Consider the following 16,156-nt stretch of genomic DNA (forward strand, 5'->3'; position numbering starts at 1 on the left):
CAGGTCAGGACACCCGAGGCTGCTCCTCTTACCTGATGCTGAGGCCAAAGGTGGCTGTGCTGGGCCAAGGGTCTGGTCACGATCCCCTGCTCAGGCAGAGAGGCGCCAATGTCACTCCCCAGAGCTCCCGACTCAATACACCCAACTGGCTACTCGACGGCTCCAGTCGGACGTCACGGACACGGCAAGCCTAGCACGTCCGAAACCGGACTTCAGATCTCTCAGGCCTGCCGGTTCCACATTCTTCCTCATCTCCTGTCATGGTTCCCCCATCCTCCCAGGCCCTAAACGTGGGAGTCTCTCCCGACTCCTCACCTTCTCTCGCTTCTCCTATCTGGTTCATGAACAAATCTATGGGCTCTAATTTTGAAATGTTTCTAGAATTCAACTATGTCTGACTATCGCTGCTACCATCACTCTGGCCCAGGCTTTGTTGTATCTTCTCGGGATTACTAAAATAGCTTCCTCGCTGGCCTACCTGCGTCTGCCACTGCCCCCATTCTCAACACAGTCCCCAGATGAGCCTGTTCAAACAGAGGTCAGAACAAATGAACAAGCCACGGCTTTACTCAGAACCCCAAAAAGGATCCCCAGATCACTCAGAACATGCCCCGCAGTTTCCTACGTGATCTGGCTCTCCCTTACTGCTCCAACCTCATAATAAAAATCGCTTTTTACACCCACTGCAACCACACTGGCTTCCTCACTATTTCACAGACACATCAAGCATGCATCTACCTCAGGGCCTTTGTACTTGCTGCTTTCTATGCCCGGAATGCCCTCAGCCCAGAGTTCTTTGTAGGTTGCTCTCCCAGTCTAAGTCTTAACTTAAATCACCTTTTTGGCATGGCATTCCCACCCCCACACTACCTTTCATACCCCTCTCCCATACTCTGTGGCCCCATTCTCTTCCTTACTTTTTCTCCTTAGTGCACATGTACATACTCGTTAATCTGTTAATGCCTTTCTCTCCCACAAAACTGTATGCTCCACGAGTGCAAGGAATTCTGGCCTACAAATTTCTTCACTGCCACCCAGAACAGTGACTGACAACGAACAGGTACACAATATATGTGATAAATAACTGAACATATGAATGAGCCACCGGACACTGGGCATCCTGGCATAGCAGGCATTTCTGGCTCTGCAGACACAGCAGCCACTGTTTATTATCCAGTCGATACCCCCTTTCCCCTCTCAACACAACTCTCACTTGACACGGGGCACTAAACGTGCCCACGAAAACAGACTCCCTGTACAGAGCCTGAGCGGCCATCAGACCCAGTTTCAATCAACAAATGTCTACAACGTGGCCAAAGGCTATCCACTTCCTGGGGGACAGACCCAGCTATGGCTCCCGCTCTTTTTCCTTTCCCCTCCCTCCCGACTGGAACTCAAACCCGATGCTCACAAGTGAGGCAGCCACCTTCTGACCAGGTAGCTGGAAGTCCCAATGCAATCAGTTTGTGGCCCAAACCACATCCCGAACTGCGAGGCCTCCGTGCCCAGGCATGCCAGTCAACCACTTTTTGGTTAAGTCCTTGTAGTACAGTCTCCCCTGCACGCCACGTAGAGCAACGCCAACTTGACACGTAGGTCAAAGGTGAGAAGAGAGACGTAGAGGAAGGCAAACCCTGCTGTGCGTGAATGTTATGGTGCAATCCGATTGCTGGTAAGAACTGGTGCCGTGGGGTCTTTGTCCATCTGTCCGTCTTCTTCTCCCACCTGCCCCGTCCCCTCCCCCTCGACCCCACAGTGATCCTAACTCGTTCGCCCTTTTCCATGGTAACTCTATACAGAATCAAACACTCTAAGCAGTAGGAAGAGAGGGCCTCCACTAAAAAGTTCTCTTCCAAAAGGGCACTAAAAGCTGAGCTCATCCTTGGAAATGCCTCATGTTGGATAGCTGAGTTTTATGAATTGGTGGGGTTTTTTTTCACCTTAAAATAGCAAAACTCTTTATTTTAAACCTTTAAGCAAAATTGTGAAAATCTAGCATACGTTTCTGTATATTTTAAAACAAAGGATACGAAACATAGTAATTTTCATGACGATGGCTCAAGGCCGTTAAGTACCAAGATAAATGGAATTTTGATTTGGAAAAGACCTTAGAGATCAATTGTAATGCAACTGCCTTCTTCTGAAACCTCCGGGAAGACTGTTACACTCGCCCAGTTACTCAGCAGGTGAATTTCCACCGTGAGCCATCGACGCAGGATCAGAGATACAGTGATTCCCTCCAGTTAGATGAGGTTAAGTGTACATCCTCTCACACCCGATGCGCCTTTAAATTCTCTACTTCCTTCTTACACTTTCTCTGCAACTTTTTTCAACTTTCTGCTTCCCCTTTTCCTACACAAAGTATACTTAACTACAGTTTTCCTCGTCTAGCTTATGAAAAGTCTGCGAATATTCTGCAAGAGCAAATAACATCTCGGGGGAGCGCGTCAGTGAAGAGATCTCCAACTATGGCCTCTGTCATACATATACGTCATTTCCTCCTGTGCCTTTGGGGACAGGTGATTTTCTACTTCTCAACACTCTACCGTGTAAGTAACATAAGAACTGTATGTATATGGCTTAGGTAACTGTAGCATGTTCCAGAAAAACAGGGACCCCTGAAACAGCTCAGAGCTCGGTATCTAATTTTAGTATTTTTTAAGTAGTAAGAGGGAAACTGCTGAATTTAAAAGCTAAGGTTGTTGAGCCCCATTGAATTTTATGCCACCAGAAAGCTGGATATAGCAGTTAAATGTATACTGGACGTCTAACAATTTCCAAAAGGCCACGCCTAGAAAGTAGGAACTTTTTGAAGAGACTAAGGTACATGTGCAGAAGATATCTGCACGGGCCTGTAAAACAAGGCAGAGTGTTACTTGTTCTTGGCCACACATCCTCTAAGTCATGAATTCCCAAACTGCAGGTGGCAGTTAACTGTGGACCAAATAAATAATGTCTCGCACACACGTGAACTATTACTCTTCAAATGTCTATAGGTGCTACTGTGGTCAATACAATTAAAAGTCGTTTTCACACAGTTATTGATTCAAAGCAACTTTTTGTATTTGAAGCAACACGTGTTCTCCAGCTGAAGTGATATTAAAAGGGGAGGCAGATCGGGGCTCCTGGGTGGCTCAGGCGTCTGACTCTTGATTTCAGCTCAGGTCAAGATCTCACAGTTCTTGGGATCGAGCCCTGGGTCAGTGGGATTCTCTCTCCCTCTCTCTCAAAATAATAAACTTTTTTTTTTTTTTTTTTTTAGGTGGGGGCAGAGGAGGTGGATCCACGCACCCTGGAAAAGCTTGGAGATAACTACCATAACCCATTCCAGGCCCCTGACCTCCTCACTGCCACTTACGTGAATAACATCTAGCTCAAGGTCCATCTCATCAAGAGCAAAATTCTGAAAAAAACTTTCTGGAACATTCCACCCTCACAGTGACCCTTCCTACCTCTTACCATGTCAAGTTTTCCTTTTACATGTTCGTTATCCTCTCAGACATGCATGTCTTAGCACGAGTTTTCATTTTCGGTAAGGAGACTTCCTCCTCCAGGAAGCTTATTAATTCTTCTTCAGTTTCCCCTTTGTATTCCCAACAGCACTTTGCATGTGGGAGAAAATATTTTATATGCCCCCTACTCTTTAATATCTACTTCGATCTGATATTCAATAGAAAAAATCGTTTCTGGAATCCTGACGAAACCTAGGTTTGAATTTCACATGACCTTGTGCATGTCTCCTAACCTCTCTGAGCCTGAAATTCTCCATGAGAAAAGAGACAGTAGAATTAACCTACAATGTGATCGTCCAGAGGAATGTATGACCTAGCCACAGCAGCTAGGCAATGGAAAGAAATAAAAGGCATTCAAATTGAAAAGGAAAAAGTAAAACCGTCACTATTAGCAGATGACATGATACTATATATAGAAAGCTCTTAAGTCTCCACCAAAAAAAATATTTTTTTAAGTTTATTTGTTTATTTTGAGAAAGAGAGAGAAAGCACAAGTCAGGGAAGGGCAGAGAGAGGGAGAGAGAGAGAAGCCCAAGCAGGCTCTGAGCTATCAGCGCAGAGCCTGATGCAGGGCTTGAATTCACAAACCATGAGATCCTGACCTGAGCCAAAGTCAGATGCTTAACCGACTGAGCCACCCAGGCACCCCTCCACCAAAAAACTAGGGGCGCCTGGGTGGCTCAGTCGGTTAAGCATCCGACTTTGGCTCAAGTCATGATCTCGCAGTCCATGGGTTCGAGCCCCGTGTCGGGCTCTGTGCTGACAGCTCAGAGCCTGGAGCCTGTTTCAGATTCTATGTCTCCCTCTTTCTCTGACCCTCCCCTGTTCATGCTCGCTCGCTCTCTCTCTCTCTCTGTCTCAAAAATAAATAAATGTTAAAAAAAAACTATTAAAACTAATAAATTCAGTAAATTCGCAGGATACAAATAAACATACAGAAGTCAGGTGCATTTCTATACACTAATAATGAGTTATCAAAGAGGGAAATTTTTTAAAAATCCCATTTAGGGACGCCTGAGCGGCTCAGTCGGTTGAGCGTCCGACTTCGGCTCGGGTCATGATCTCACAGTTCGTGGGTTTGAGCCCCACGTCAGGCTCTGTGCTGACAGCTCAGAGCCTGGAGCCTGCTTTGGATTCTGGGTCTCCCTCTCTCTCTCTGCCCCTCCCCTGCTTGCACTCTCTCTCTCTCTCAAAAATAAATAAAACATTTAAAAACAAAATCCCATTTATAATTGCATCAAAAACAATAAAATACCTCAGAATAAATTTAACCAAGGAGCTGAAAGACCTTTTACCCTGAAAACGATAAAACACTGATGAAAGAATAATCTTCAGATGACACAAATAAATGTAGAGATGTACCATGCTCGTGGACTGGAAGAATTAACACTTCCATTGTTAAACACCGTTAAAACGTCCATGCCACCCAAACAATCTAGAGATTCAATGCAATCTCCATCTAAATACTACAGAAAAAGAAAAAAAAGCAATGTCATCTTTCACAGAACTAAAACAACAAATCCTAAAATTTGTATGGGGCCACAAAATACCCCTAATAGCCAAAGAAATCTTGAGAAAGAAGAAAGCCGAAGGTATCACCCTCCCTGACTTCACACTATACTATAAAGTTGTAGTAATCAAAATAGTATGGTACTGGTATGAAAACAGATACAGAGATCAATGGAACAGAATAGCAAACCCAGAAATGGACCCACAACTGTACGGTCGAGTAATCGTCGACAAAGTGGACAAGAATATCCAGTGGAATCTTCAACAAATGGTGTTGGGGAAACTGGACCGCGACATGCAGAAGAAGGAAACTGGACCACTTGCCTACACCATACACAAAAATGAACTCGAAACGGATTAAGGACATAAATGTAAGAACCGAAACCTAAAACTGAAACGTAAAACTCTTAGAAGGAAACACAGGCAGTAAGTTCTTTCACGCTAGTCTAAGCAGTATCTTTTTTTTTTTTAATTTTTTTTTTTTTAATGTTTATTTACTTTTGAGCCAATGCGAGAGACAGAGTGCAAGCAGCGGAGGGGCAGACAGAGGGAGACACAGAATCTGAAGAGGGCTCCAGGCTCTGAGCTGTTAGCCCAGAGCCCGACGTGGGGGCTCGAACTCACGAACCGTGAGATCATGACGTGAGCCGAACGAAGTCGGACGCTCAACCGGCTGAGCCACTCAGGCGCCCCATAATTTATTAATTTTTTAATTTACATCCAAGTTAGTTAGCATATAGTGCAATAATGATTTCAGGAGTAGAATCCAGTGATTCATCCCCTACATATAATAAGCAGTATCTTCCTAAACCAGTCACCTCAGGCAAGAACAACTAAAGTTAACTACATGGGGCTACATCACACTAAAAAGCTTCTGCACAGGGAAGGAAACCATCAACAAGGCAACCCACAGCAATCCTAGTTGCAAATCATTAAGGGGTTCATATCCGAAATACACAGACACACCTTAACGTCAAAAAACCAAACAGCCTGATTAAAAAACGGGCAAAGGACTCGAGTAGACATTATCCTGCAGATGACATCCGGACGGCAAGAGGCACGTGAAAAGATGCTCAGCGTCACTCAGCATCAGAGCAAATCAAAACCACAAGGAGCGATCACCTCACACCTGTCAGAACGGTTAGTATCAAGAAGACAAAAACAGGGGCGCCTGGGTGGCGCAGTCGGTTAAACGTCCGACTTCGGCCAGGTCACGATCTCGCGGTCCGTGAGTTCGAGCCCCGCGTCAGGCTCTGGGCTGATGGCTCGGAGCCTGGAGCCTGTTTCCAATTCTGTGTCTCCCTCTCTCTCTGCCCCTCCCCCGTTCATGCTCTGTCTCTCTCTGTCCCAAAAATAAATAAACATTGAAAAAAAATTAAAAAAAAAAAAAAAAAAGAAGACAAAAACAGGCGCTGGCGAGGAATGTGGAAATACGGGAAACCTCGCACCCTGGTGGTGGGAATATGAACTGATGCGGCCACTATGGAAAACAGTATGGGGCGGCAGTGGGGGGGGGGGGTTCTCAAAAAATAAAAATTGCACTACTACATGATCCAGCAATTCCACTTTTGGGCATTTATCTGAAGAAGATGAAAACACCAATTCAAAGAGAACTGCACACCTTTACGTTGACTGTAGCATTATTTGCAAGAGGCAAGATACAGAAGCGCCCAAGCGGCCACCCAAGCGGCCACCCACCGATGAATGGGGTAAGGAAGATACAGCACACGCAGAAATAACGGAAGAGTGCTCCGCCATAAAAAAGAATGACATCTGGGGCACCTGGGTGGCTCAGTCGGTTAAGCGTCCGACTTCGGCTCAGGTCACGATCTCACGCTCCGTGAGTTCGAGCCCCGCAATGGGCTCTGTGCTGACAGCTCAGAGCCTGGAGCCTGTTTCGGATTCTGTGTCTCCCTCTCTCTCTGACCCTCCCCCATTCATGCTCTGTTTCTCTCTGTCTCAAAAATAAATAAACGTTAAAAAAAAATTTTTTTTTAAAAAAGAATGACGTCTTGCCATTTGAGACAACATGGATGGACCCAGAGGGCATTACGCTACATGAAGTAAGTCAGAGAAAGAAAATGTCACAGAACTTCACTTCTACGTGCAATCTAAAAGCAAAACAACACACACCCACGAAGCAGAAACAGACTCAGACGGGAAACCGGGAAACCATGGGTTATCAGGGCAGGGAGGCTGGAGGGGCCGGCAAAACAGGCGAAGGGGATTAAGGGGCACAAACTTCTAGTCATAGAAGAAGTAAGTCACAGAGATGTAACGTGCAGCATAGGGAATATAGTGAGTAACTGTGTGTGGTGACGGACAGTCACTGGACTTATTGTGGGGGGTCATTTCGTACCAGGAAAAAGCAATGTACGTGGAAACATGCGAAAGCAGGTAGTGGCCTGGCTGTCAGGGAATAAAACTCAAAAAATGTTTACGCTACTTAAGATACGAAAAGAAGACTCCATTCTTTTCTCTCCCTTTCAAATTTTAAGGACCGCCTAAGACATTTCACTTGACCGCTTAAGTGGATGACACACAGGAGAAAGGATGCACTGCAAATGGAAATGGCTGGGGCTCCACGGGGACGGTGCTCAGGGCTTCAGGACTTGAACCTGACTGCTCCATCACTGCAGGAGGGGGGCTCCCGCCCAGCCGGAGTCGCTTCAGTGACTAGCAATGCGAGTGCCCCGGCTGAGTCGGGGTGGCGGGCCCTCAGCTGAGGTTCCATGCACAGCACCCTACCCTGAAAGAGAAAATCTCATTTTTTAAGGGAGTGTCAGGATGGCTGGGGAAGGTCTGAAAATGCCCACACAGAAGACTCTAGGTAACAATCAAACGCAATCACTACCCCAATATTTTACATCAGTGTTTCTCAAAGGAAGGGCGCTCTGCCTCCCCTCCCACCCCAGGGAGGAGTCTCTGGAAATGCCCAGGGACATTTTTGGGTGTCACATCTCAGGGGACAGCTCTGGCATGTAAGGCCAAGGACACTGCTGAAGACCCCCTGATGCAGAGGACAGCCCCCACAATAATTACCCAGCCCAAGACGTCAACAGCACGGAGCCTGAGAAATCCTGTTCCACCACAGTACTTTGGGTTTACTGCATGTACTTGACGAACAGATCGAAGGAAAATAAAACAACTCTCTCCCTAAAACACACACACACACACACACACACGCACACGCACACGCACACGTGTGTGCTCCAAGAAGAAGAGATGAAAACTATGCAGGGAATAAGGGTAAGATTACTTCCATCACAAGAGAAACAATGGTATCATGTTCATTGGTTTTTACTCTCGATCATTTGTTTTATTCGTAATCCTCCCGGAACCCAGCACACTAGCTAAACTCATACCGCTAAAATTGAGAATGTTATTTCTGAACGTGTAAAAAAATTTTTTGATGTTTACTTATTTTTTAGGGAGACAGAGCGTGAGCAGGGGAGGGGCAGAGAGAGAGGGAGACACCGAACCCGAAGCAGGATCCGGGCTCCGAGCTGTAGCACAGAGCCCGACGCGGGGCTCGAACTCGGAAACAGCAAGATCGTGACCTGAGCTGAAGTCAGACCCTGAACTGACTGAGCCACCCAGGTGCCCCTATTTTTACATGTTTTAGTAGTATCACTTCTGAATCCTTTTTTTCTGCTGACCATATCTGAGACACATGCCGTCACAGATAGCCCTGCTGAATAAAGGATGTCCCCTCCCACCCTTACCACGCTGCTGCTGGTTCCTGGGCACTCCCTGCTTCCCCCTTCCCAGCCCTCACTCAGCCACCCCTAAGAAGGTTTCCTGAATACCTACTCTGTGCCAAGCTGGGACACAGCACTGGGACACAGCACAGAGCAAGGTACCAAAATCTCTCCTCTCCTGGAGCTTTGTGTGGGGTATAGCTTTGTGCGAGCTTCACAGGGAAGGGGACACAAACAGTAAACAAATAGACAATGAATATACAAAATAATTCCAGATGGTGCCAGGTGCTGTGAAGAAAGCTACCAGGGGAAAGAAGAAAGAATGGGTGAGTGGGCTGGGAGTGGCTAGTCAGAAAGTCTCTCCAGGTGACATCTGATCAGAACAGAAAACGGTGCAAAGGAATTTCAGGCTAGGGAAGAGCCTGTGCAAAGGCCCTGAGGCGGAATGAGCTTTAAGGCATGCAGATTTCCCAGTAAGGGGCAGACTACTGAGGACTCCGTGGCCGTGGTGAGGACTATGGATGAGAGCCCATGTGTGACGGAGGCCCCTGGAGGGATGTGACCGACCTGTTTTAAAGGACCACCCTTGCTACAGGGTAAAGAACAGATGTAGGGCGAGCGCAGAGGCAGGGACACCAGTTAGCCCAGGTAACAGGTGAAGGCTTGGACAAGGGTTATGGTAACGAAGCGGTCTGAAATGAGCAGATGCGTTTATCTCCGACCTTTCAGAGCTAGGAGCGGCCACAGGAGCAACCCGGCACAGCCGTGTTATCTTACAGACGATGAAACCAAAGCTCAGTCACATATGTAATTACTGGCAGAGCCCGGATGTCCCGACTGCCCTCACCACACCTCTGCCCTTCCTGGCCGTCCCGGGACTGGGTGGGGAGTGCAGGAGACAGGCAGGAATAGGAATCCTCTAGAAGGCAGGCGTAGTCAAGTGTAAAATAAATGACTGTCTTGGGGCGCCTGGGTGGCTCAGTCAGTCAGTTGAGCGTCTGACTTCCGCCTAGGTCATGGAATCTCGCCATTCTGGAGTTCCAGCCCTGCTTGGGCTCTGTGCTGACAGCTCAGAGCCTGGAGCCTGCTTCAGAGTCTGTGTCTCCCTCTCTCTCTCTCTCTCTGCCCCTCCCCCACTCATGCTCTGTCTCTCTCTCTCTCTCTCTCTCTCTGTCTCAAAAATAAAAATAAAATACAAAAATAAATGACTGTCTTGCTTTGGACAAGGATGACCTCCTCGCCAAATCCAACGGGTCCTTCCTTGAACTCCCCCAGCACCTGATGCCTTCGACTAAGTCATTTTCCTCTGAGATGCCCCCCTCCCCCCGCCACCGCTCTCTCCTGCTTCTCCCTCCTTCCATTCCTTTCCAGGCTTACTGACCTGCAGTCGCCCTGCCTGTGTCACTACTACTGCCCAGGGGCCACTCCTTCTCCGTCTGCAGAGGAAATCAACTGCTTCCTTTGCTCCGGGGGTTGCCCCTGAGTTTCCTCTGCAGAGTCACCCTTTCCAGACCCGGAGTTCATGTGTCTTCATGGACGTGATACATGATTTATGCCTCGCCCATCAGCACATTCCAAACCCCTCTGACCCACTTTATGACTCAGTTTGTGAGACGTACGGGCCTGGTGGTGGGGTAGCTGGGAGACAGACGGCTCCCCTCTCCCGTGGGATTCGCACTGGCATCACCCCCTAGCCTTCGTGAGCGGGGAGCCTGAGACCAGAGCAGGTAAGAAAGTGAGTCCTGATGAAATCATTTGAACCTGGAACCCAGGCCTGAAGTCAGATACACTCTGGAGCTTTTTTTAAGTTTGTTTGTTTGTTTGTTTGTTTGTTTGTTTGTTTGTTTGTTTTGAGGGCAGGGGAGGACAGAGAGAGAGACAGAACCCGAAGCAGACTCCACGCTCGGCAGGGAGCCCAACATGGGGCTCAATCCCACAACCCCGGGATCATGACCTGCGCCAAAATCAAGGGTCAGATGCTCGACCAACTGAGCCAGCCAGGCGCCCCCACTCTTGAGCTTTTTGGTGATGTGAGCCAATAACTTTCCTTTCTGCTTAAGCCAGTGTGAACTGGATTTTCCACCACTTGTAGAAGGAAGAGTCCCGCCTGAGACCTCCTTTCTCTCTGTACGCGCTCTCTATACCCCCGTAAACAGGGATGACTCCGAAATCTCCATCTATATCGCTCTTCAGAGCTCCAGATTCATATCCACCCGCCTAGTAGGTGTTTCCTCCCATACTTTCCTCCCATACTCCCTTCCTGCCACACCCAGGCACCTCAGCTAGAACATGTGCAAAATGGAATTCGTCCTCTCTGCTCCTAGCATTTCTACCATCTCAATATGCTATTCCCCGTGTTTTTCACTACCCTAGAAAAAAACATCACCACCCACCCCAAGCACTCGAGACAGAAACCCAGGGCATCAGAGAGTACTCTTGCTAGGTAGTCCTGATGGGGCTAAGGCCCCGACTGACACGAGCCAGGGGACCTGGGGGAGATTCACGAACATTTCTGAGCCTTGGATCTTCTTTTATACGGGCTTGCTAGGTGTCAGTGAGATGCCGTATGTAAAGCAACGCGTGCTGGTCACTTCCGTTCCCCGTCACGGACACCTAGTGCCTCCCTAAATTCTGACTCACAACTTCATCGGCCACTGTCATCACCCCGGCCCAGGGCCTCGCTATCTTTGCCCTCGATGACTACCGGACATTTCTACCTCATCTCCTTCCCACCCTCCAGTGTTGCTGGACCGGCTGACTCCTAACCAGCCTGGTCACGCCATGCCAGGCTGGGCCACCGGCAGAACCTATCACGGACACGCCCTCCACTGCGGCCCTCCTGAATCGCTCGCTCCCGGTTCTCCAAATATACCCACTGCTGTACCTCACTCCCCTGATTTTGCACGGAAACGTGTCCGCTGTCGGAATGCCCATTCTCCCTCTTCCCCCGCCTAGTGAAGAGCTCGTCCTTCACGCTCGATGAAAATAATCCCTCTAAAAACGAAAGACAAGAGGGATGCCACATTGGCCAACGAGGCTCACAGGCAAATTCAAACCCTGTCTTCCCTGGTGTCAGTGAGGAGGGAACCTGAAAAAAAGGGAATAGGAAAGACACAATACTTTAAAATAGTGTTAAATGAGAAAAAAAAAAAGCAAAGAGAACAGAGAGGAAAGAGAAAACGTAAGAAGTTAGTCTTGCGATTGGAGAGGACTTCCTAAGCAAAACAAAAAACTTGGGGGGGGGTCACAGAAAAGCGATTCATACCCAATCATGTCAAAAGTCATCGCTTCTGCACAAAGGTACAGTTAAGTAAAGCTAGGGAGGAAAACATAAAAGGCAAAATATCTGATTTATTAACAAGAAAAGAAAGTCCAGGATTTAGAGACAGCCTCAAAAACTGATGCGATCACAAACAATTCAACAGAAAAACTGAAAAGGATTTCATGCGCAGTTTGAAGGAGTGTAAATTGACTAAGCTTTTTTTCAGTGTAAGCTTGGGAAAACCTAAAATGCACAGAACTTTGGTACGGAATGATCTCGAAGACATAGGTTTTGTTCTGCTTTGTTTTCAGTCCATAAACAGAATAGGGTATATTGTATGCTACCGTATTTTTTTCTTTTAGAGGGAGAAAACAGAAGACACATTTTATTTGCCTACAGATGCATAGGCTAACTCTAGATGAATACACAAAAACTGGCAAAATTCATTATACCCAAAAATAGGGAAAGAGAGGGCTGAGATAGGAAGGAGATATTACCTTTTATACCCTTTGAATGTCGTGCTTTAGAAATACTACCTATCCCCAAATACAGTACCCCAAATACTACCCATCCCCAAACGAGTAAACCTAAAAGTTAGTAAATAAATTCAATCTCTTGTCTGCACCATCTCCAGATCCCAATAAACAAAGGGAATTTTGCTTAAATAAATGTTTAAAGTAACATACTTTCGGGGCGCCTGGGTGGCTCAGTCGGTTAAGCGTCCGACTTCAGCCCGGGTCACGATCTCGCGGTCGGTGAGTTCGAGCCCCGCGTCAGGCTCTGGGCCGATGGCTCAGAGCCTGGAGCCTGCTTCCGATTCTGTGTCTCCCTCTCTCTCTGCCCCTCCCCCGTTCATGCTCTGTCTCTCTCTGTCCCAAAAATAAATAAACGTTAAAAAAAAAAAAAAACTTAAAAAAAAAAATAAAGTAACATACTTTCACCAGCTTCACTTGTAGGAATAGGTTTTATCCAGAAATACTCCCGTGTACACAAGATCTTGGGGGTGGCATCCCTGCCCTGTGGCCAGAGGCTTTGACAGGCCCTTCTCCCGGCCGGCCCCGTTTCTCCAGCGCTGCCCGCAGCCCCCTTGTACAACCCCCGGTGCGTGCCCGGGACCCAGCCGGGAGGGGCCGAGCTCCCTCCAGGAAGTGGGGGGGGGTGGGGCTCACGCTGCACTCGGGGACAGACATGGGTGGGGGGCGCCTGGGTAGCTCAGTCAGTTAAGCGTCTGACTCTCGGTTCGGCTCAGGCCACAGTCTCACAGTTCATGAGTCCGATCCCTGCCTCAAGCCCGCCTGGGATTCTCTCTCCCTCTCCGTCTCTCCTGCTCTCTGTCTCTCAAAATAAATAAACTTAAAAAAATATATAAGTATCAATAAACAATATTGCATATTCACCCGGATTTCCAGACTCGGGGGGCATAGACTTAGGCCCTGAAGAAGGCCTAGAAAATAATACATTTGCGGTGGTTACCTCTGAGGTGAGGAGAGGGAGTGGAGGGAACTTTATTTTCCTATACACGTCCTGTATTTTATTTTCCTATACATGTCTGTATTTTAAAAAATCTTTCATAATGACTCATGTTTATGAAAAAGCTACCACACTCTAGATATGCGTTCTATTTTTAAAAAAAAATTTTTTTAACGTTTTTATTTATTTTTGGGACAGAGAGAGACAGAGCATGAACGGGGGAGGGGCAGAGAGAGAGGGAGACACAGAATCTCGGAAGCAGGCTCCAGGCTCCGAGCCATCATCAGCCCAGAGCCCGACGCGGGGCTCGAACTCCCGGACCGCGAGATCGTGACCTGAGCCGAAGTCGGACGCGCAACCGACGGAGCCACCCAGGCGCCCCGATATGCTTTCTATTATTCACCCAGGGACGCCGGTTTGTAAGTGGCAGGCTGACTTCAGATTGTGCTCTGGATCCAGGGCTCTCTCACCGAACGTGCCCCCTTCATGTCTTACCCCCCATCACAGAGAAAACGCCTTCCTTTAGGCTCCCAGCTTCCCCGAACGCATCTGCCCTGAACGCCTGCTGCGCCCATAACTGGCCACAGATACAGGTAGCGAGCAAGCTGCAAGCATTCTCTTGGCGTAAGACTAGACTCCAAGGAGACTGACACTGGCTGAATGAATGAGGGGCTGAGTCATTAAGTCAGTCCTCCCTCCAAACTCCAGCCAGCACTGCTGGCTACCTCCAGTTCTGTTGTCGTTTCTTTTTTTGGTTCTCAAAGGAAAACAGCTAGAAGACACCACCCCCCCCCCCCCACTCCAGCCACATTTCATCACTTCTTAGAATGACAGCAACTTCTTCCTAAGGTCCAACCCAGAGGCTGTCGGCTGGCAGTCTGCAGGCAACGACCAGCCGGCACCTATAATCTGCTTGCCCTGCGTATTTTGAAAAGGGGTTTGAATTCGTTACTAGCTTTAAAAGCATGAGATCCTTTTCCATAACAATTTACAGCTTCCCCCCCAACATTCAGGTCAAGCAACAAGGGGCTGGAGCTGTCTCTTCCCAGGGAGGCGTGCCCCCCACCAGCCCGCCTGCCTGCCTGCCCTCCTCTACAGGCAGGCCTCCTGACTGGCCCAGCCCGCAGCAGAGTTTATACTACAGAACCGTACCTCCTTTGGCGGACATGTAGGTCAGTTCCAGTTCAGCCCATTCTGTCTTTCACGGAACCCAAACAAAGAGCTCAACCCCTCTGACGACACGGTCCTCCTTCGTCTCTGATACTCCCACCATGCAGGGCTGCAACGCAAAGAGAAGGATAGGAGTACATGAGGTCGTGGATTTAGCTCCTAAAATGCCAAGCGGGTCTCTCTTTGAGGGGGTCCCTCATCTCCTCGCCGTGGCGGTGGAGCTTTGGGACAGGGAGAAGTCCTGAGTTCGAGGACCCACCTGGATGACGGAGTCGACGTTAAAAGTACCGCCAAGTCAAAAAACCTGAGTTTGATTCTGGCTCCTTATTGCTGGGCCAAGTACTTAGCTCTCTCGAGTCTGTTTCTCCACCTATAAAATGGGCTGATAGCACTTCACAGGGCTGTTAAGTGAATGAAATTTTAAAAAAGTGTATACGATCGTGCTTATAAACAGCTTACAACTACAAACTAAGATAGGTGTGGAACAGAACAAGAGGGGAGCTGTGGGAGAAGTGACAGAAAGGGGTGACACAAATCCCAGTTAAAGAAAGGTGGATGGAGAGCCCGTGGCTGTGTGATCTGAGGTCCCTCCTGCCTCCTCTTTCTGCCTTGAGCTCTGGGAAATGCCTCCCCTCACCTGACTCATGGCTGCAGTAAGGGCAAGTCACTTTTTCCCCATGCAGTAGCCCCCTGCAGCTTATTTCCAGGGACAGGGAGGGAGGCTGGGCTGAACTGGTCGCTGCCGGGCTGGGGAGGAGGCCCGGTGATGTCCTCCCCAGCCAGGAGCACGCTGAGATAGGCGTGTCTGTCGTTACCATTATGCCCATTGGACACATCAAGGCACTGAGGTCCTTTCCCTCCAAAACCACCCCACCTCCCGACTTCACAGGGAGGAAGACCAAATGACCTTCTCTGGAAAGCACTTCGCAAAAACGGATGAAAGGTACAACAGCGAACAAAAATAGCCACAGAGATGCGATACAAAGTCATGCCAATGCACGGCGGTGCGGTTACTGGAAAGCAGACCTCTCGGGAGCGCACCAGAGCATCCCAGTTCCCCAACGGACATTCTCATCTCCCACGCCTTTGTCAAGAGGTTGCACGGGGCTAAGGTCTGGCCCAGAAGGCTGGCCAAGTCCCCCCAAAGCTAACCGACTCTCGCTCTGGCAGATGTGGGGGCGGCGGAGGCGCCCATCGCGCCGCGCCAGGGTCGGCCCGGCGACTTCTGAGCGCGCCTCCCGCCCAGGCTCGGGGACACAGCGCCCTGAGCCCGACTGGGAGGGTGGGACTCACCTGGTCCTCACGGATTCCAGGCGGGGGACGAGGCCGCTTAGCCCCCCACGCCTATCCCCGAGGGAGGAGTGAGCCCGCCGCCTGGAGCCCCTCCGGGCCAGGTCCCGGGCACGCACGGATGCCCTCCCCTCCAGGGGGTCATACCAGGGGGCTGCGGGCAGCGCTGCAGAAAAGGGGCGGGCCGGGAGCAGAGCCAGTCCGAAGCCCCCGGCCGCAGGGCAGGGACGCGCCCCCAAGAT

General features: G+C 49.0%; 1 protein-coding gene across 1 annotated transcript in view; it reads right to left on the reverse strand.

The window, feature by feature from the left end:
* Positions 1-15,306, reverse strand: part of GPR161 (G protein-coupled receptor 161) — a 51,787-nt gene extending 36,481 nt beyond the window's left edge. Inside the window, 2 exon segments of the mRNA XM_032591851.1 lie at positions 14,607-14,733; positions 14,884-15,306. Coding sequence (XP_032447742.1) covers positions 14,607-14,622 — 16 coding nt within the window. The 5' untranslated portion in view covers positions 14,623-14,733; positions 14,884-15,306.
* Positions 15,307-16,156: the final 850 nt, after the last annotated feature.

The sequence above is a fragment of the Lynx canadensis genome, chromosome F1, assembly GCF_007474595.2.
Source record: "Lynx canadensis isolate LIC74 chromosome F1, mLynCan4.pri.v2, whole genome shotgun sequence".
Taxonomy (NCBI): Eukaryota; Metazoa; Chordata; class Mammalia; order Carnivora; family Felidae; genus Lynx; species Lynx canadensis.